The 17,316-nt window shown below is 46.0% G+C and overlaps 1 protein-coding gene across 1 annotated transcript in view; it reads right to left on the bottom strand.

Annotated features, from left to right (window-relative positions):
* GLP2R (glucagon like peptide 2 receptor) overlaps positions 1–17,316 on the bottom strand; it is a 52,073-nt gene that overhangs the window by 32,230 nt on the left and 2,527 nt on the right. The window contains exons 2-5 of the mRNA XM_030296149.1: positions 13,753–13,840; positions 11,655–11,759; positions 7,841–7,962; positions 405–511 (exon numbers count right to left, since the gene is read on the bottom strand). Of these exons, the coding sequence (XP_030152009.1) occupies positions 405–511; positions 7,841–7,962; positions 11,655–11,759; positions 13,753–13,840 (422 nt within the window). The remainder of the gene's footprint in view (positions 1–404; positions 512–7,840; positions 7,963–11,654; positions 11,760–13,752; positions 13,841–17,316) is intronic.

Genomic DNA, 17,316 nt, shown 5'->3' with positions numbered 1-17,316 from the left:
ATTCAAATGATTAATAGCTAATTGGAGTCTGAGGGCCATGGATTAAAATCACAGCTCTACCGCTCACTAATTTGCTTTGGAGAAGTTTCTTAATCTCTTCTGTAAAAATCATGCCTCCAGTAGGGCAGGGCACACAGGAGGCTATCCAATCCCAAAGTGGCTAAATCAGAGTTAGGACTCCCAGATTCCAGTTCTAGCAGTGCCCCGTGACCTGCAGTGACCCAGTGCTTCTCACTGGACCATCGTTATCCCTTTCCCCTCTGGCTGCACAACGGGGTTGATGGGCTGGAGACTCTCAGATCCCTTCCAGCTCTGGTGGACCATGATGTCATTCAGCCCAGTCTTCTGCCTTCTAGAGGGAGCCAGGAAGCAAATCCCAGGGTGCCAGCAGAAGTTCCACTCACCGAAGAAACAAGAGGATGGTGAGAGCCAAGAGGAGGGAGACGACGGAGAGAGAGTACCCCACGGTGTATAACAGCTGCAAGGTCGACAGCAAGGCGTGGTTTTCCACCTGAGCACAGACAAGGGGTAGATCTGACCACCAAGCCCGGAAGCTATGACCTCCAACCCCCAGCTCCATTCCCAGGATGACCAAGATTCTAGGCAGGCACTGTAGCCTTGTTGACAGCCAAGTAGGGTAGCTTAGACTGTTCTCTGGCACACTTAGAGGCCAAAGAGTCTTGATGAATTGAAGAGCCCACTGGGGGTCTCACCCTCCTGGCTTGTCCCATAGCCCAGCATTGATGCACCAAGATTCTCAGTATCATGGAAGTTTTGTGCCCAGAACACCAGAACACCAAAGGGTGGCTTAGAAATGAGGACAGGTTCTTTGTCCCTGGGCATGCTGTTCCTAGAATATAGAAGTCCCTTTCTCTGAAGATGGGGCCCTCCTAAAACAACTTTTCATTCATGACCCCTTAGATGGACACCCAATAAAATAGTGGAATATTTTCCCTGAGTCTCTGGATAGCCTGATTGTGGACAGGGCATAATTTACCGGAAAGTCTGTTGTTGTGATTTTCCAGTGGAATCCCACCTTCTCACTCAATCCATCATACTAATCACCATAAAAATTATGTTTCTTAATACATTTTTGTACAAGAACCCACAGAGAATACGTATTACCTGCTAAATCATGCCTTAAACGTCTCCACATAACACTTTTATCAGCTTCATTGAAGCATGCCTGGTGGACCGTAAACTGTACATATTTGAAGAATTAACCTTGATGAACTTAGGTATGAATATGTCGGTGATCTCATCACCACACTCAAGATAATGAACATTTCTATAACCTCCCAAAGGTTTCCTTGTGACCCTTTATAATACATCTCTCATTCCTGCCTACCATTTATGCCCAAGTAAACCCTGGTCTGCTTTCTGTCATTTGAGATGAATTTCCATTTTTTAAAAATTTTATATAAGAATCCTATGATATGTACTCTTTATCATTTTTTTGATCAGCCTTATTTCCCTTGGAATAATTACTTTGAGATTCCCCCCATGTCATAGCATGTATCAATAGTCTACTTTTTTATTGTTGAGTGGTATTCCATTGCGAATATACCACAATTTACTTATCCATTCACCTATTGATGGACATTTGAGTTGTTTTCAGAGTTTGGCTTTCACCAATAAAGTTTCTATGAAAATTTCTGTACAAGTCTTTATGTAGACATAGGTTTTTATTTCTCTCAGATAAATATGCAGAAATAAAATGGTGGGAGTAGCATGATGTATGTTTTAACTTCTTCAGAAACTGTCGAACTGTTTTCTAAATAAGTTGTATCAACTCACATTTCCACCAGCAGTGGATTAAGAGTTCCAGTGGCTCTAGATTCTACTAACACTTCATATCATCCGTATTTAAAATTTTAGCCATTCTAATGGGTATGTAGTGGGATTCTTACTGGGGTTGTAACGTGAATTCCTCTAATGATTAATGATGTTAAGAATCATTTCATGTGCTGATTTGCCATCTGTGTATCTTATTTGATAAAGTATCTGTTCAAATATTTGGCCATCTTTTAAGTTGGATTGTTTGTCTGAATGTTGAATTGTGAATGTTCTTTATATATTGTAGATATAAATCTCTTGTCAGGTAAGTGTTTTGCAAGCATTTTCTCCCATCCTGTGGCTTGCCTTTGTATTTTTTTAACAGTGTCTTTAGAAGAGCAGAAGTGGTTTTTTTTTTTTTTTTATTGTGTTGAAGTTCGATTTATCAACTTTTTTATATAGTTGTGCTTTTTGTGTCCTGTTTAAAAAGTCTTAGGGCACCTGGATGGCTCAGTCAGTTAAACATCTGACTCTTGAATTAAGCTCAGGTCATGAGCTCAGGGTAGTGAGATCGAGCCCTATGTCAGGCTCCATGCTTAAGATTCTCTCTTTCCCTCTCCCTCTGCCTCTCTTCTGCTTGCACTTGAGTTCTCCCTGAAAAAAATATTGACCTGACCAAGGTCCTTAATATTTTCAGCTATTTTTTCCCTAGAAGTTGAATAGAATGAGCTCTTAAATTTAGGTATATGATCCATTTCTAGTTCATTTTTATTCATGGTGTAAAGCAAGGGTTGAAGTTTAGGGTTGTTTGCTTTTTTGTTTGTTCGCTTTCTTTTTTTTCCCATCCCATTGTTCTGGTGCTCTTTTTTGGTAGGATCATTCTTTCCCGCACTGAATTGCCTTGACGCTTTTGTCAAAAATCAATTGCCTGGGTCTTGTAGACAGAACATAGTTGGATTTTGTTGTTTTGTTTTATCTTCTTAATCTAACCTGAGAGTTTCTGTCTTTTAATGAGGGTTTAGACCATTTACATTTAATGGGGTTATTTATCTGGCTGAGTTTCGATCTTCGTCCCATCTTGTCCTTGTTCTCTGTCCTTATTTTGGTTTGGGTGTATTTTTTTAACTCAATTTTTTCTTCAATGACCTACTAGCCATACCTCTTTGTTTTGCTTTTTAGTGGTTGCTCTCATGTTTACAGTACACATCTTTAACTTACCATACTAATACGTCCCTCACCCTGGCCTTTGTGCAACTGCTGAACATTTTACTTGTATGTATATTAGAGCCCATAATACATTGTTACTATTTTCACTTTAACTGATCACTTATCTTTTGAAAAAGTTTTTAATGTTTATTTATTTTTGAGAGAGACAGAGTGTGAGCAGGAGAGGGGCAGAGAGAGAGGGAGACACGGAATCAGAAGCAGGCTCCAGGCTCTGAGCCATCAGCACAGAGCCCAATGAGGGGCTCAAACACACGAACCATGAGATCATGACCTGAGTCGAGGTCAGATGCTTAACCGACTGAGCCACCCAGGCGCCCCTATTCACTTATCTTTTAAGAGATTTAAAAAATAAGATTAAAAATTTTGCCTTCCTAGTTACCATTTCTGGTGCTCTGCATTCCTTTATGTTGATACAAATTCCATTTGGCATATATGCCTTTCTATGTTAAGGATTTTCTTAAACGTTTCTTATAGTGGTGGCCTGGATGCAGAAATCGCTACGTAACTTTTGAGTCTTTCCAAATCAAGCCCAACCATATTTCTATCTAGGATTAGTTTCTACGGACCCCATCAAGATCTCCATAATCCTGTCCTGTCCCTAACTGTTGTCGTTGGTCTCTCCTCTCCTCAAAACTAAATCTATCCTTCTAAAACCAGCACCAACCTACCTCTTACAAGAAGTCCTCCTTGAATGCCTGTCTGTGTATTGTCAACTCTGAACTTCGAAGACACTTGTGGTCTGTTTCACAAAGAGGGGCCTCAGTTATATTATTCATTAATGTGTTATTTGCATTTGTTTTGGATTTCTAGATAGGCTATAAACCAAGAACCAGAGAACCAGCAAAGAAACGCATGTGCTAACGCTAAGAAGTTAGACAATTGTGTACTGAATTGGTTAGGGCAAGGGGATGTACGTAAGTACCAAGAGCACCTAGAACAATTGGTTTAACTGCACCCCTTCAGAGGAGTTTCTTAAACTGTCCTCTATGTGCAGCTCTCCAGTAAAACCTGGCTACTTCCCTAGTGACCCCAGAACACCCAGGTCACTCTCAGCACCAACAGGTGAGTCTTAAGTCACTCAGACATCTTTACGAAATGCTTCGTAATCATGGTGTGCAATATGCATACACTGAGGTATGCATATTGAAGGCAGGTATTCTCGGACATTGAAGGGAGGGCAAAATGGCACAACTCCTATGGGGGGGGGCGGGACTCTGGCAATATTTAACACAGCTGTATATGCATCTACTTTTTAATCTAGCAGCCCCATTTCTGGGAATCTTTCCAGAGATACACCATCACAGATACGAACTAACATAGGCATACAAGGTTATTCGAGGTGGCATCATTAGCAATAAAATGTTGGAAATAATCCCAGTGGCCACAGCAGAGTGCCTGAATGGACAATGGTAGATACACAGGGTAGACAGAGTACTATGCAACTGTGAAAGGAAAAAAGGGAGAAATGCTTCTAGAACATGCTGTTAAGTGAAAAAGGCAAAATGCAGAATGCCTATCAGGCTTCAGATGTACAGCCTTTTACGTAAGAAAAATGGTAAAACAACATATTTAGATTTTGGCTTAGTTTTGCAAAAAGAAACATAAGCTGTATGTCATAATCTGATAAAAAGGGAAGAAGAAGAAAAGAAAAAAAAAGGAAGCAAAGATAAACCGAAAAATCTTTAAAATGGTTAGTTATCTAGAGGAGATAGGCAGAAACGGTAAAGACAGCGATAGGAGCGTGGTTTCTCCGACCAAATGTTTTGTATCTAGTCTTGGCTTTCAAACCCTGTCAATATTGTATTTATTAAAAATAAAATAAGAGAGAAGAGAAGAGAAGGAAAGAGAGAAGAAAAAGGCAAATCCTTAACACTAATAGGAACAATTGAATAAAACCGTGTCTCCAATCAGTAACATGACCACGTAGAGAAAATAATTATTTCCAATAATTATAAACACTGTACTCTGAACATATAGTCTAAGGAAAAAACATCCTGCAAATGTGATTTTTTTTTCTTAAATCTGTATACTACAAAGGTCCTAGTTGTAGTGACAGTGAACACACCACCTAGCAATCAGATTTTGGTTTCTAATAACATTCCTCCACGTAGAGAATCCAGAACTCTTTGGAGAACTCGCTGATTTGGGCCCGGGACCGGGAAAACACGAGATGATCCTGGACCATCGTCTTGTGCCAGAAAATAAGGAAACGCTCCAAGACTAACGAGACTATCACAAAAGGACACAAGAGCCAGTTTGGAGGGATTTCACTAGCTAAATTTAGAAAAACACTGATCATCAAAATCATCATAATAATAAGTGAATAAAGCAATTAGTGAGCTCAGGGCCACGCTCAAAGCCAGAGGGAAGGGGAAGGAGCCTCCTCAGAAGAATGCCAGCTAGTAAATGTAGAAGAAAGGACAGAGCTCGAATCAATTCAAGCAAGCATCATCAATGAAGGTTGAAACACTGATAAAGGTTTCTTAGGGATTAAGATCCAAGGTTCCAAACTATTGTCCTACCAATGACTGACCATATACAAGAGGAAAAAGCGCCTTTACCGTGGAGAGATCTGGCTGTCACCCCCTAGATCAAATGATCGCACGGAACATCACTGTGGTATGACACCCGATATTCTGGTCTCCCGATGTAATGCTATACAAAGTACCCAGCACCTGTGTGGATCAGCTTGAGTCTTCCCAAGTCTCTAAATCCAACTTCCAGATTACAGGAAATACAGAAGACAAGAGAGTGCATCTAATAACATCCCGAGGAAACAAACAAATCCAGCTTGTGTGACATTCTAGAACAAAGTTCTTTGGGCGGGGGGGGGGGGGGTCTTCTAAAAGCCAGTGTCGTAATATCATATGATTGCGCTCATACATGCAATTTGAGAAAAAAAACAGGCGGACATACGGGAAGGGAAGCGAAAATAAGATGAAAATACAGAGGGAGACAAGCCGTAAGAGACTCTTAAATACAGGGAACAAACTGAGGGGTGGGGTGTTGGGTGGGGGGTGGGCTAATGGGGGATGGGCATTAAGGAGGGCAGTTGTCGGGATGAGCACTGGGTGTCATATGTAAGTGATGAATCACCAGATTGTATTCCTGAAATCATTATTACACTATATGTTAACTAACTTGATTTTAAATTTTTTTAAAAAACCAGCGTCATGGGCCAGGGTGGGGAGATTACAGATGAAAAGATACGAAAGTGATATAGAATGAAATGCTCTATACAAACCTGGACAAGACTCTAGTCCAAGGAAGAAAAGCTATAAAAATTGGAGGGAAAAATGGGGGATATTTGAATATGGATAAAACATCAGCTGATATGCAGTTAATTGCTGGTTTGTACTCATGAGGGATAATGTCTTTGCTTAGGAAGGACCTGATGAATATTTAAGAGTGAAATCTCATGACGCCTGCAAATTATTGTCAGACATTTCACGAGAAGAGAGGCAAAGCAAAAGCAAATCCGGGGAAATGTTAAGACAGTTTGAATTTTAGATAATGGGTCTGTGAGTGTTTATTATTCTTGTAACTTTTCTGTATGTTTGGATATTTCAAAATACAATGCTGAAAAACACATATAGTTGATATATCTTGTGTTATATGGAAACCAAATGTCATCACTAAAATTATAAATTAAAGTTATACACACACACATACACATATACACAAGTGCACTAACACAATCTCTGTAAAAAGTACCATTTATCGTACACAAGGACCCCCAACTGATGAGATTTTTGTTTACCAACACTCTGAAAAGCAAAGATCTAATATCACTAGCCTTTCGTGGGCAAAATGTCAACCCTCTATTAGAAACACAGGCAAACATGGCCAGAAGTTGGTTTTTATGTGTTTTGGAGTTTTTGCGTTTTTTGTGGATTTTGTTTTTTGTTTTTTGGGTTTTTTTGTTTGTTTGTTTTTTTGAGTATTTGAATTCCTGGAAATACGGTCATTTGCAGAGGGGAGGAGGCCATACCCTGGTCGTCACCTTCCTAAAGAGAGAAATCTTTACTTGCAATCTTGGAGAGTGCAGTTTTCAACTCCTGTTTTGCTGTCCCTGCCCCCTGCCTCCGAGGGGGCCCCTGCAGACCTGAGCCCAGAGGAAGCGGCAGGCTGTCATGTCAGCCCTGCTGGTGAGTCCCCGGGATCACCTCTGCCCCAGCCTCAGCTGCCCGTTGGCTTCCCCTGGGGAACTAGGTACCCGTCTGATGCCCAGACCCCATCACAGACCCACCGACTCAGAATCTGTGAAACCAGGGGCGCCCGGGTGGCTCAGTCGGTCAAGCGTCCGACTTCGGCTCAGGTAATGATCTCGAGGTTCGTGAGTTTGAGCCCCGCGTCGGGCTCTGTGCTGACATCTTGGAGCTTGGAGCCTGGAGCCTGCTTTGGATACTGTCTCCCTCTCTCTCTCTCTCTCTCTCTCTCTCTCTCTCTCTCTGCTCATGCTCTGCCTCTCTCTCTCCCCAAAATAAATAAACATTAAAAAAAGAATCTGTGAAACCATCCCTTCGGTGTTTATTAAGTGCCCACGGTGTGAAAACGTTTCTGGGCACCCCAGTACTAGGCCAGGGGTGAGAAGCGGAGGGTCCTTGGGGGTCCACACGTCACCCTGAGCTGCAAAAGAAATTCAGCCGGAAAAACAGCCGGAGGTTGGCTGTTGTGTGACTGTGGACCTTCCGCAGGTGAGTCTGGGGCAGACTGGCTTCAGAGGAAGGCTCTCTGTGTGGCCCCAAAAGCCAACCGGGGGTGGGGGTGGGGGTGGAGGGGGACCCTGGTGGAGGGGGGGGGAGGACCCCGTCGTCACCGGGCCAAGCAGACTCACTTTCTGTTCGGAACTGTGCTTCTTGGAGCATTCAGAATCATCTTGCCAAATATTTGTGGAGTTCTCCAGTGTCTGCCAGGTGCCCTGAGCCAGGCAGCGTCTGTAGGCCCTTCCAGAGTTTTCTGCAAAAGTAAACAGAGCTCTGGGAGAAAGGTCAGGGGCCACAGCCCATTCCCCAGTACGTGGTGAAGTCCTCACCGCAGAGCTGTGGAAAATCCCAGGGAAAGGGGATTTGCGTTTCCCTCAGGAAAACACGGAAGCTTCTGCGTTTCGTAACAAACCACGACCCGCTCACGTCTGCTGTGTTTACCCAAAGTCCCGGGAGCCAGAACTGTCCCTCTGAGTCCCTGATTCGGAGATGCACAGCCCAGCTGGGAGACTCGCGGACCTGGGGCACGACCGGAGGGCCATCGCGTCCTGGTGCTTAAGGGGCGACGTCGCGAGGAAGAGACAGGGGTGGACCCAGCCTGCTGGGCCACCTCCAAGCTCGGTGGCCTGGAGCTCGTGGTCCCTCCGCTCCCTGAGATGCTCTGCCCGTGATGATGATCGATGTGGCCCAGCCACATCCATTGCCGGGACCCTTCCCCAAAGGGGTCTCCCCCTCCCTGGGCCACTGGCAACTAGACTTGCAAATGAGAAATGGAAAATGTCCGAACTTTCCCGTCCCGAGCCTGTCGGCGGCAGGCTGCTGGTGACGCTTCGCTGGCTTTAATGGACAGACACCCAGAAGGAGCTCCCATCTGCCACCCGAAGGGCCCCTCGGAGCCTGTCCGACTGACCCCTCCAGCACCATTCTCCCAACACCTGCTCCCCAGACCTGCGCCCCCTGCCCACTTCCTGCCTCTGTTGATGGCAGACCCTTTTTCCCAGGCCTGGGGCCCCAAACCTTGGAGCCTTCCTTGATTTTTCTCTGTGTCTCTTATGCACAGAGACACATGTGCATATGTGCATATGTGATGGGCTTCACCCGGCCCATCAACCAAGCCTGTCAGCTGCCGGGCTTCCAACCTACCTGAGTCTGAGCACAGCCTTTCACCTTTCACCTTCTGTTCCCCCTCCCTGGAGCTGCCCTTCTCCCTCTCCCCCTCTCCCTCTCTCGGTTTATTGCAAATGCCTCTAATACTCCTACCCCTCCTCATGGTCTATGGGTAACACGACAGCCACACCATGTCATGCCTCGTCCCAAATCTTCCCAGGGCTGTCTGAAAACAAGTCAGGGTCCTTCCCTGGCCCCCACAAAGCCCTGGAAGGTCTGGCTCCTAGTACTCTCTGACCTGACCTCCCGGTGGCTCTCTTTCCCCTTCAGGGCCGTCACCGTTACAGTCCCCCGTCACACCCTCCCCTCCCTCCGATTGGAGTTCTTGTTCCCCTGGTCTTTTCCCACCAGAATTGTTCTCCTTCTTCCTTCTCTAACCCTCTCCTTTGCCTCCATATTTTCTTCTCACTTGCAAGAACCCGTCTGGATTCTAAGATTTAACGCACAGGATGTTGAGCAGAAGAGTAACTTCCCACCTTCTGCGAATCACACTCCCTCTGGGACACTCCAGAAGCCCAGATCCCATTTTTAAAAAAAGCCTTGAACTCAACTTCTTTGCAAGTTTAGATTTTGGACCACGTTTCCCCCCCGCCCCCCAAATGGAATGTACCCGTGTCTTTAGCTCTTGGGAAAAACAGGTGGACGGAGGGGCCGGGTGGTGATGGTCCGTTTCATGTGCCCTTGAGACCCATGGACATTCAGGGTCTTAAAGACCTTCAGGAATCCAGGGGCTTGACCTCGGTCTCAGCCTCAGTTCCGTTTACGAAGCACCTACCGTGCGGCTGACTCCGTGCCTGCCTTTTTGTTCATTCCTCTGCGTGGCCTTAAAAGTTGCCACTGTTTGCTTCACTTTGCAGACAAGAAAACCACAGCTCGGAGGGCTTGGACACTTGCCCAAAGTCCCAGAGGGCAAAAGCAAGGGGCAGGCTCTGGACCCCACACGCAGGGCTCTTTCCACCCCACTACGCTGGCTTGCCCCAACTATCCAGACTCTCTGGTCCAGCAGACTCTGGTATCTTCCTTTAAACGTCACGTCCTCATGCCTTCTGGGTCACCTCCAGCTGGATTTGACCAGAGCACAGTTCCACAGAATATGCTACTAGCTTTCCCATCGAGACATGCATCTCTCTTCCTTGGAAACTCTCTCTTAATCGAAACCAGGTTTTAACTGATGATGAGTTAGTGAGATGAAATTAAACACAAAGTATCACCATCTCGCCTGCACAGAAACCCGTTCTCACTTGGTTTTGCCTAGAACTTTGTAACCGCTTATGTTTTTTGAGAATAAGTTTTTTTTTACTTGCTCTCTGATGGTCTGCGATCAAAGGCAAAAGAGTTCTAACCAGTAATTGCTTCTGTCCCCTTCCAGAATAAACCCACCAAGAGGCTGGGCTGCTGGGGCCGGTGGGGGGCAGGATAATCATCCTGGAGTCCTACGTAATAGCCACTTCCTTCAGGCAGGGTGGGGGCGAGCTGAGTGGTTAAAGATTCCATCCAAGTCCCATGGGGTTTAAAAGCACCATCCACCAGCACCACCTTCCAATGTTATTGCAAGGGTAATTTTTTTTAAGGTTAAAAAATTGGGGGGCACCTGGGTGGCTCAGTCGGTTAAGCATCCGACTTCAGCTCAGGTCATGATCTCACAGTCCATGAGTTCGAGCTCCGCATCAGGCTCTGTGATGACAGCTCGGAGCCTGGAGCCTGCTTCAGATTCTGTCTTCCTCTCTCTTTGCCCCTGCCCCCCTCTGTCTCTCTCTCTGTCAAAAATAAAACAAACGGGGGCGCCTGGGTGGCGTAGACGGTTAAGCGTCCGACTTCAGCCAGGTCACGATCTCGCGGTCCGTGAGTTCGAGCCCCGCGTCAGGCTCTGGGCTGATGGCTCAGAGCCTGGAGCCTGTTTCCGATTCTGTGTCTCCCTCTCTCTCTGCCCCTCCCCCGTTCATGCTCTGTCTCTCTCTGTCCCAAAAATAAATAAACGTTGAAAAAAAAAATTAAAAAAAAAATAAATAAAATAAAACAAACGTTTTTTAAAAATTATAAAAAAAAAGATTAAAACTTTTTTTTAATGTTCATTTTATTTTTGACAGAGAGAGAGGGAGAGAGCATGCATGCGAGTAGGGGAGAGGCAGAGAGAGGGAGAGGGAGACACAGATTCAGAAGCAGGCTCCAGGCTCTGAGCTGTCAGCACAGGGCCCAACGTGGGGCTTGAACCCATGAACTGTGAGACCATGACCTGAGCCGAAGTCAGGTGCTTAACTGACTGAGCCACCCAGGTTCCCCAAGATTTTATTTTTAAGTAATCTGTGCACCCAACACGGGGCTCGAACTCACAACCCTGAGATCAAGAGTTGCGTGCTTTACTGACCGAGCCAGCCGGGCACCCATTGTGAGGATAGTTTTGATGCCCTTCTTCTCCATCTGACAAGCCCAAAGTTGGGGATGTGAGCATCCCAATCTCTCCCCCACCTCTCACTCCTCTCCACGATGACCCTGCAGTAAATTCAGTGATAGCTGGGCCTAGACTCTCCAGTCTTCAAAGAAAAGAGGACTATTGCATTAATGGAGCATCTGGGTGCAGAAGACAAGAGGAGGCACACAGAGAAGAAGGAGAGTGCGTTACTGACAGTGTAGGAGACCTTCTGTGGGGAGCAGGACTTGAGAAGACCACAAGATTGGAGCGCTCTCTCTCTCTCTCTCTAATTGCTCCCTGACTGGCCTACCCAGGAGGGAGCAGCCCTTAAGGAAACCGCCAGAAAATGGTAAAATAAGACTTACTACCTTCATGCCACCACGGTAAGTAGGAAGGGCAGGGAACAGAGACATTTCCTGGAGAAGAATGAGGCCAGCACACGTATCGATCAAAGGTCCCGTTACAAAAGGTCCCTGTGGAGAGAAAAGGTCCAGAATGAATGGAAGTGTTGGAGCATCCAAGCCACTGATGGAGGCAGAGGTGCCCAGGAGCCCAGAGCCCCCTTCCTGGCATGGGAAGCTGGTGCATCTTGCTCAGGAACTAGCACGGGTATCCCACTGACCAGACGGTCAAGGTTGCAAAACGGTGTGGGGAGGAAGGAATCAGCTTAGCGCATCCCCAAGCACTGTGACTCTGTCTACCCAACCTGACCTCTGGCCCTGGTCCCATCAGCTATGTCAGTGTGTACGTCATGCTGATGTTGGTTTGTTTTAACATGGACTGAACTCTCACACAAACTCGGGGTCAAGAGGACACTTGGGGATTCAGCCAGGGCCTTCTGTTCCATAATTAACTAAAGAATCGTCAAACCTTCATCAGTTAGATCCTGGAACACCCATACTGTGAAATGTGCAAGATGGCCAGTGGGTAGACAGGGAGAATTGAGGTTCTTGGTTACATGTATCTGACCCAACCCCTATTTGGTCATATTTCTCCATTCGAAGACCAAGCCAACAATCATTATGAGATATCTGCACCATCTCAAATTCAAGGGATGATTTACACCCTGGCACTTGGCAATGAGAAGATAAAAACCTACGATGCAGCCTTATGGGCCTCCTGGAATGGAGTGAAGGGGTTTCAGGCCGGTTCCCAAATGTCCATATTGCAAGTGGCTCACTCCTGGGAGCCAAGCATCGTTCCTATCTGCTTCCTATTGGGTCTGGAACGCAAGGGCCACTCAGGTTGAACAGCCACGTTCCTGGCGTCAGGACCCCACAGACACAGATCTGCCAGGTTATGAGCTGGCTCGGGCGTCTCGCGGACCCAACTGCCAAGTGTCGGCACATGGTCTATGTGAAGCAGTGCTCACCTGGCCGAGCTGCTCACGGCATGACTTCAAATAAAGAGGACTTGTCCTACTTTGATTTCAGAAAGCAAAGTATTTCAGCATTCCCCAAAGTGAGGGGTGGTTCTTGTAACAGATGTCAAGCATCGATTGCTACCAGTCTGGGCTGAAAAGAATATTCAGAGGGAGAGGGGTATGGCTTGAAGGCTGGCACTGGTTTTGGGTCCGGAAAAAGAAGAGAGGGTTCATGATGTCCTGTCTTCTTGTGGGCCCCTAAATGAAATACTCTGAAAGCAGCCAGAAGGATAAGGAGGGGCCGGCTTTCATCATTACAAAAGTTAAAAAAAAAAAAAAAAAAGAGTCTAGATGCACTCAAAGAGTCAGTATGAGGGCAGGAGAGGCCATGGACTGATCAAACTATTAGCATAGTTGCTAGAACACTCTAAATCTACTGTAGATCTGGATAAGAGAAATGTTAAGACTCAGATTCAGATAATACCCTGGGGGACTGAGGACTTCCTCCCACCCACCTACCCAATAGAGTCCCAGGTTAATCTATGGCAGTTGCTCACGTCATGGTGGTGAGTGTGCTGTGACCGATGGCTTTAATAAATAGTCACATCTATGAACATCTTGTCTCATATTCCCTTTTATAATAAGAGGTGGGAGTCTCTCTTCCCTTTCCTTGAACCTGGGTAGGCCTTGGTAACCATCTGACCCAATTAAACATGGAGGAAGTAGCTTCTGAGGCTAGATCATAAAAGGCAACATGGCCTCTGGTCACCCGCCATGCTGTGAGGAGCCCAGGCGGTGTAGACAGGCTGTGGGGAAGTGTTATGGCCAACGGACTCTCAGCTGGGAGCCATCATCAACCAGCAGACGTAAGTGTGAACAAGCCTTCAGATGATTCCAGCCCCAGTCATCGAGTCTTCCAGCTAAACTTCAGATACTGAAGAGCAAAAACAAGCCATCCTCGCTGTGCCTGGTCTGAATTCCTCACCCACAGGAACTGTGAGAGATCATAAATGATGATGATGATGATGACGATGATTGCTTTAAGCCACTAACCTTTGGAGTTATTTGTTACACAGCCATGGGTAGCTCATACATGTGCTTACCAGGAGGTTCCTTGAGTAAGTCTCTCAGACACTTCTCTTTGTATTGAGCCCACTTGCGAGTTGTGTCCTCAAGGAGGGATCCTGTAACCTGGGCAGAAAACACCACGGTGACCCCCAGGTTAGCCACAAACACAGAGGAGGTCTCATTAGCATTTTGCCATGACTCTCAAACCGTCCCACTGAAGGGACCCTCCTGCCCTGCACTGAGAAGCAGAACTTCTTCAACATCTCATGTCCCATCTTACAGACGCACACGGATTTCGCATTCACTCCCTGATCTAATCACACTGGTTTTAGTACAAATATGGAAGATTTTTCTTCCGCCACAAAATCTTCAACTGGGGTTGACGTTTCAAGAGGAGGCAACCCGCTCACCCTGAATGGCACGCCCTGGTAGATGAATATTTGCATGTTCCTAAGATTATGTGCATCTCAAAGAGAGAAGCATTGTATCAAGAAGGGCCCGATACTGTCAGGGAAAGGCTACGAATTTTAGGGACCTGTGCCATCCCACCTAGCGGCCCGTGGGTCCAGAGTCAAAGATTGGGTAGACAGATGCTCTGCTACTAAACTGAGGCCTTGGGAGTTTTTTCTTTCTGACATGAACTATCTCCTCCCATAGAGTCTTAAAAATACAGCACATCTTTTTGGGCTTTGCAGACAACAGAGTTCTCCAACAACATCTAACTGAGTATCCGTACCACTGCTTTTGTCTTTTGAACAAAACAAGGGGTTTAAAGGGGTTTTCTCTTCTTTGACTTAACTCATCTTTATTGAGCACCTGTTGTGCGCTAGGCTTTGCATTAAGGAGGGACCAAAGGGGTGCAATGATGAGCAAGATATAGCTTCTGCCCTAAAGGACTTAGAATCTGCTAAAGATAAGACAACTGTGTAATTGGCTGGCATGCAAAGTCAAGTGACATTCTTATGCCATCGTCCTCTGCTTCTAAAGAGCCTCATCTCCTAGTGGCTCAGTATTGGCACCATTGGTCATGAACCAGAAATGAGGAGTTTTCCTTGGCTCAACTAAGCACCAGATTCTGTCCTAAGCCTCTCTCCTGTCTAACCCTGCCTCCCGTTTCTTCTACCTCTGACCTGGTCCACACTGCCCCCAAAGGAATAGGTCCACAGGGCTCTCCTGCGTAAGGTCTTCCCCTCGCAGCCTGTTGACTTGACTTCACATCTCAACCACCCCCAGCTCAAGCCTCTCGACCCCAGTCATGCTTTTCTACGACTTTGGAAAACGTCCTCTCGTCCGCCCTCGTCGTCAACCTGGCTCACTCCTTGTTCGCCCCTGTTCACTCGAGACTAATGACCCCTGATCATGCTTGACTACCTCTGTCACTCAAGTCTTGAGCTAGTGACCCTTCTCCCCAGTGACCCCACACATAAACAAGTCCTATGGCCCATTGTGTTGTATTGTCATTGGGGCTTGAATTGTCCAACCCCTTCACTATCCCATATATTCCTTGAGGGCTGACATGTGTCTTTTCATCTCTGAATACAAGCCCCTAGCACAGGGCAGGAGCTATTGTCCTCAGTTTCCCCCAAATTCCAGCTAAAGAAACAGAAGCACAGGTGTGGGACAGAGTTGGGGTGGGGCTGAACACAGGAGGGGTTAAATATGTGATCACACACACACACACACACACACACACACAGCCAGCACCACCATCACCCTCACCCCCCCCCACGAAAAAACCCCAACCACCTATGAGCCCAATGGGGCAGCCAGTTTCCACCTTCTGAGTAATTAGTCCAATCTACCTTCTCCCTCCTCTGCCCTGCGTGGCCCACCCCCCAGTGCTATGGAATTCACGACGGGGTCTGGGAATAGTTCCTTCACATTTTTTTCCCAAAGAATCACACGGCTAGCTTTTTGAAGAATTGGTATAGTCATTGTTAGACTAGGGGTTCCCAAACTTTCTCAACTCATGGCACCCTCAGTGGCTCCATCATTTCCCCAACCAAAAGCCAAAAGAAATGCCTAAAGTCCCATTCGTTTAGTAGGTAGGGCCAAACAACTTAAGAAACTTTTGCATCCTAGCAACTTTGTGCCCACCGGAGATTGGACAACCTCCCAAATCCGGGAATCAGATCGGACACAGCCATGTTTGCACCTGTTCCATACTGATGTTTGGGTGGTCCTTGCTTTTTATGATAGCATCTGCAAAACACTCCCAGCTTTGTAGAGATCCAACATCATCAAAAGGAGAGGAGTGTTACCGAATACTGAAACTATGAACTACCCCGAGCCAGGTCCGGCAGATGTCATGTATAGCTGGACTTCCCTTGAAAAATTAAAATGTCTTACAGCAGCCCTGTGAACTCACAGCGGTGCCTCGAGGCACCTTAGCACACAATTTAGAAACCATGGGATTAGCCAACAAGTAACAATGATAATGATAATGAGGAGGAAATAGTTGGCATTTATCCCTAGGCAATAGGCTTTCAGTCTCCCCTTAATATTTTCTGTCTCTGAGTTGTGGCAAGAATCAAGATGGAAGTTTATTAACACATTAAGGAAATAAACATCCTAACAGGACCATAGCGGACTCTATATTATTTTCCACAAGTTCAGCACATAAGTTGATAGCCAAATTGTCAGCTTCCAGAATCCTGCAGGCCGCCGAAGTAAGACCCTTTCTTAGATAAGGTGCTGTTTATGTCCTCAGGGACTTCCCCAGAACTGGCCGAGGAAAAGACAATAAAATCAGTCAGGCACGTGAACTGTCCCTGGATGGACATGACCCTCTCCTCCTGCCCTATGCCATGACTGACGGCCATGGCTAAAAGTGCAAGGAGAAGAAGGGGGAGGAGAAGGAGGGGAGGAGGCAGTGGCGGGGGGGGGGGGGGGAGAAGGAGAAGGACAAAGAAGAGAAGAAAAAGAAGGAGAAGAAATCTACAAAGCACTGAATTTGGTCAATGTAGGGGAGCTGGAAAAATTCAGACTGCCTTTCCAAGTACCAAGTCCTAAAGACACAAGGAACACAAGATGCAAATCCAAGTTCAATCACAGCCCGATTCAAACAAAATAGAGGCAAGGCAAGAACACGGATGGATGTTTTCTAACTGGAAAAACTGACTTGATCTCGATTCTTCTTTCCCTCTTCCCTTTCTCACAGGCAACCAGCATCAGCGACTAACTTGGCTGAAAAGAGAGGAAAAGGAAAAAAAGACCTTCTGTTGATGGCTTTAAATACATTTTATTGTATTCTTGGTTCAAGAAGGCATCTGCCTCTCTGTCAATCAAACAAAAATTACAGGAAAGCAAAAAGGGGAGAAGGTGGAATCAGAATCTTATATCAGAAATTACCATCTCCTTCCGGACTCTTCTCTCCGTGCACATGCTTCCGTTTACTTTCCTCTTTTTCTTTCCCCTTTTATTTTAACCAAAAAAGGAAATCATCTTGCTTTGTGTTTTCACCAGAAGATATAGGGTGACTATGTATCCATTTCGAGACCCATACTTCTAAAATGCCATTTAAACAGCGACATAATGTTCTATGAACACATGTGATATAATTTTAAATCTTCCAGCATGAAACACTTGCACTGGCTTAG

Source organism: Lynx canadensis, chromosome E1, assembly GCF_007474595.2.
Source record: "Lynx canadensis isolate LIC74 chromosome E1, mLynCan4.pri.v2, whole genome shotgun sequence".
Taxonomy (NCBI): Eukaryota; Metazoa; Chordata; class Mammalia; order Carnivora; family Felidae; genus Lynx; species Lynx canadensis.
Note: the sequence above shows the minus strand (reverse complement) of the source record. Positions and strands in the feature narration are given on the sequence as shown.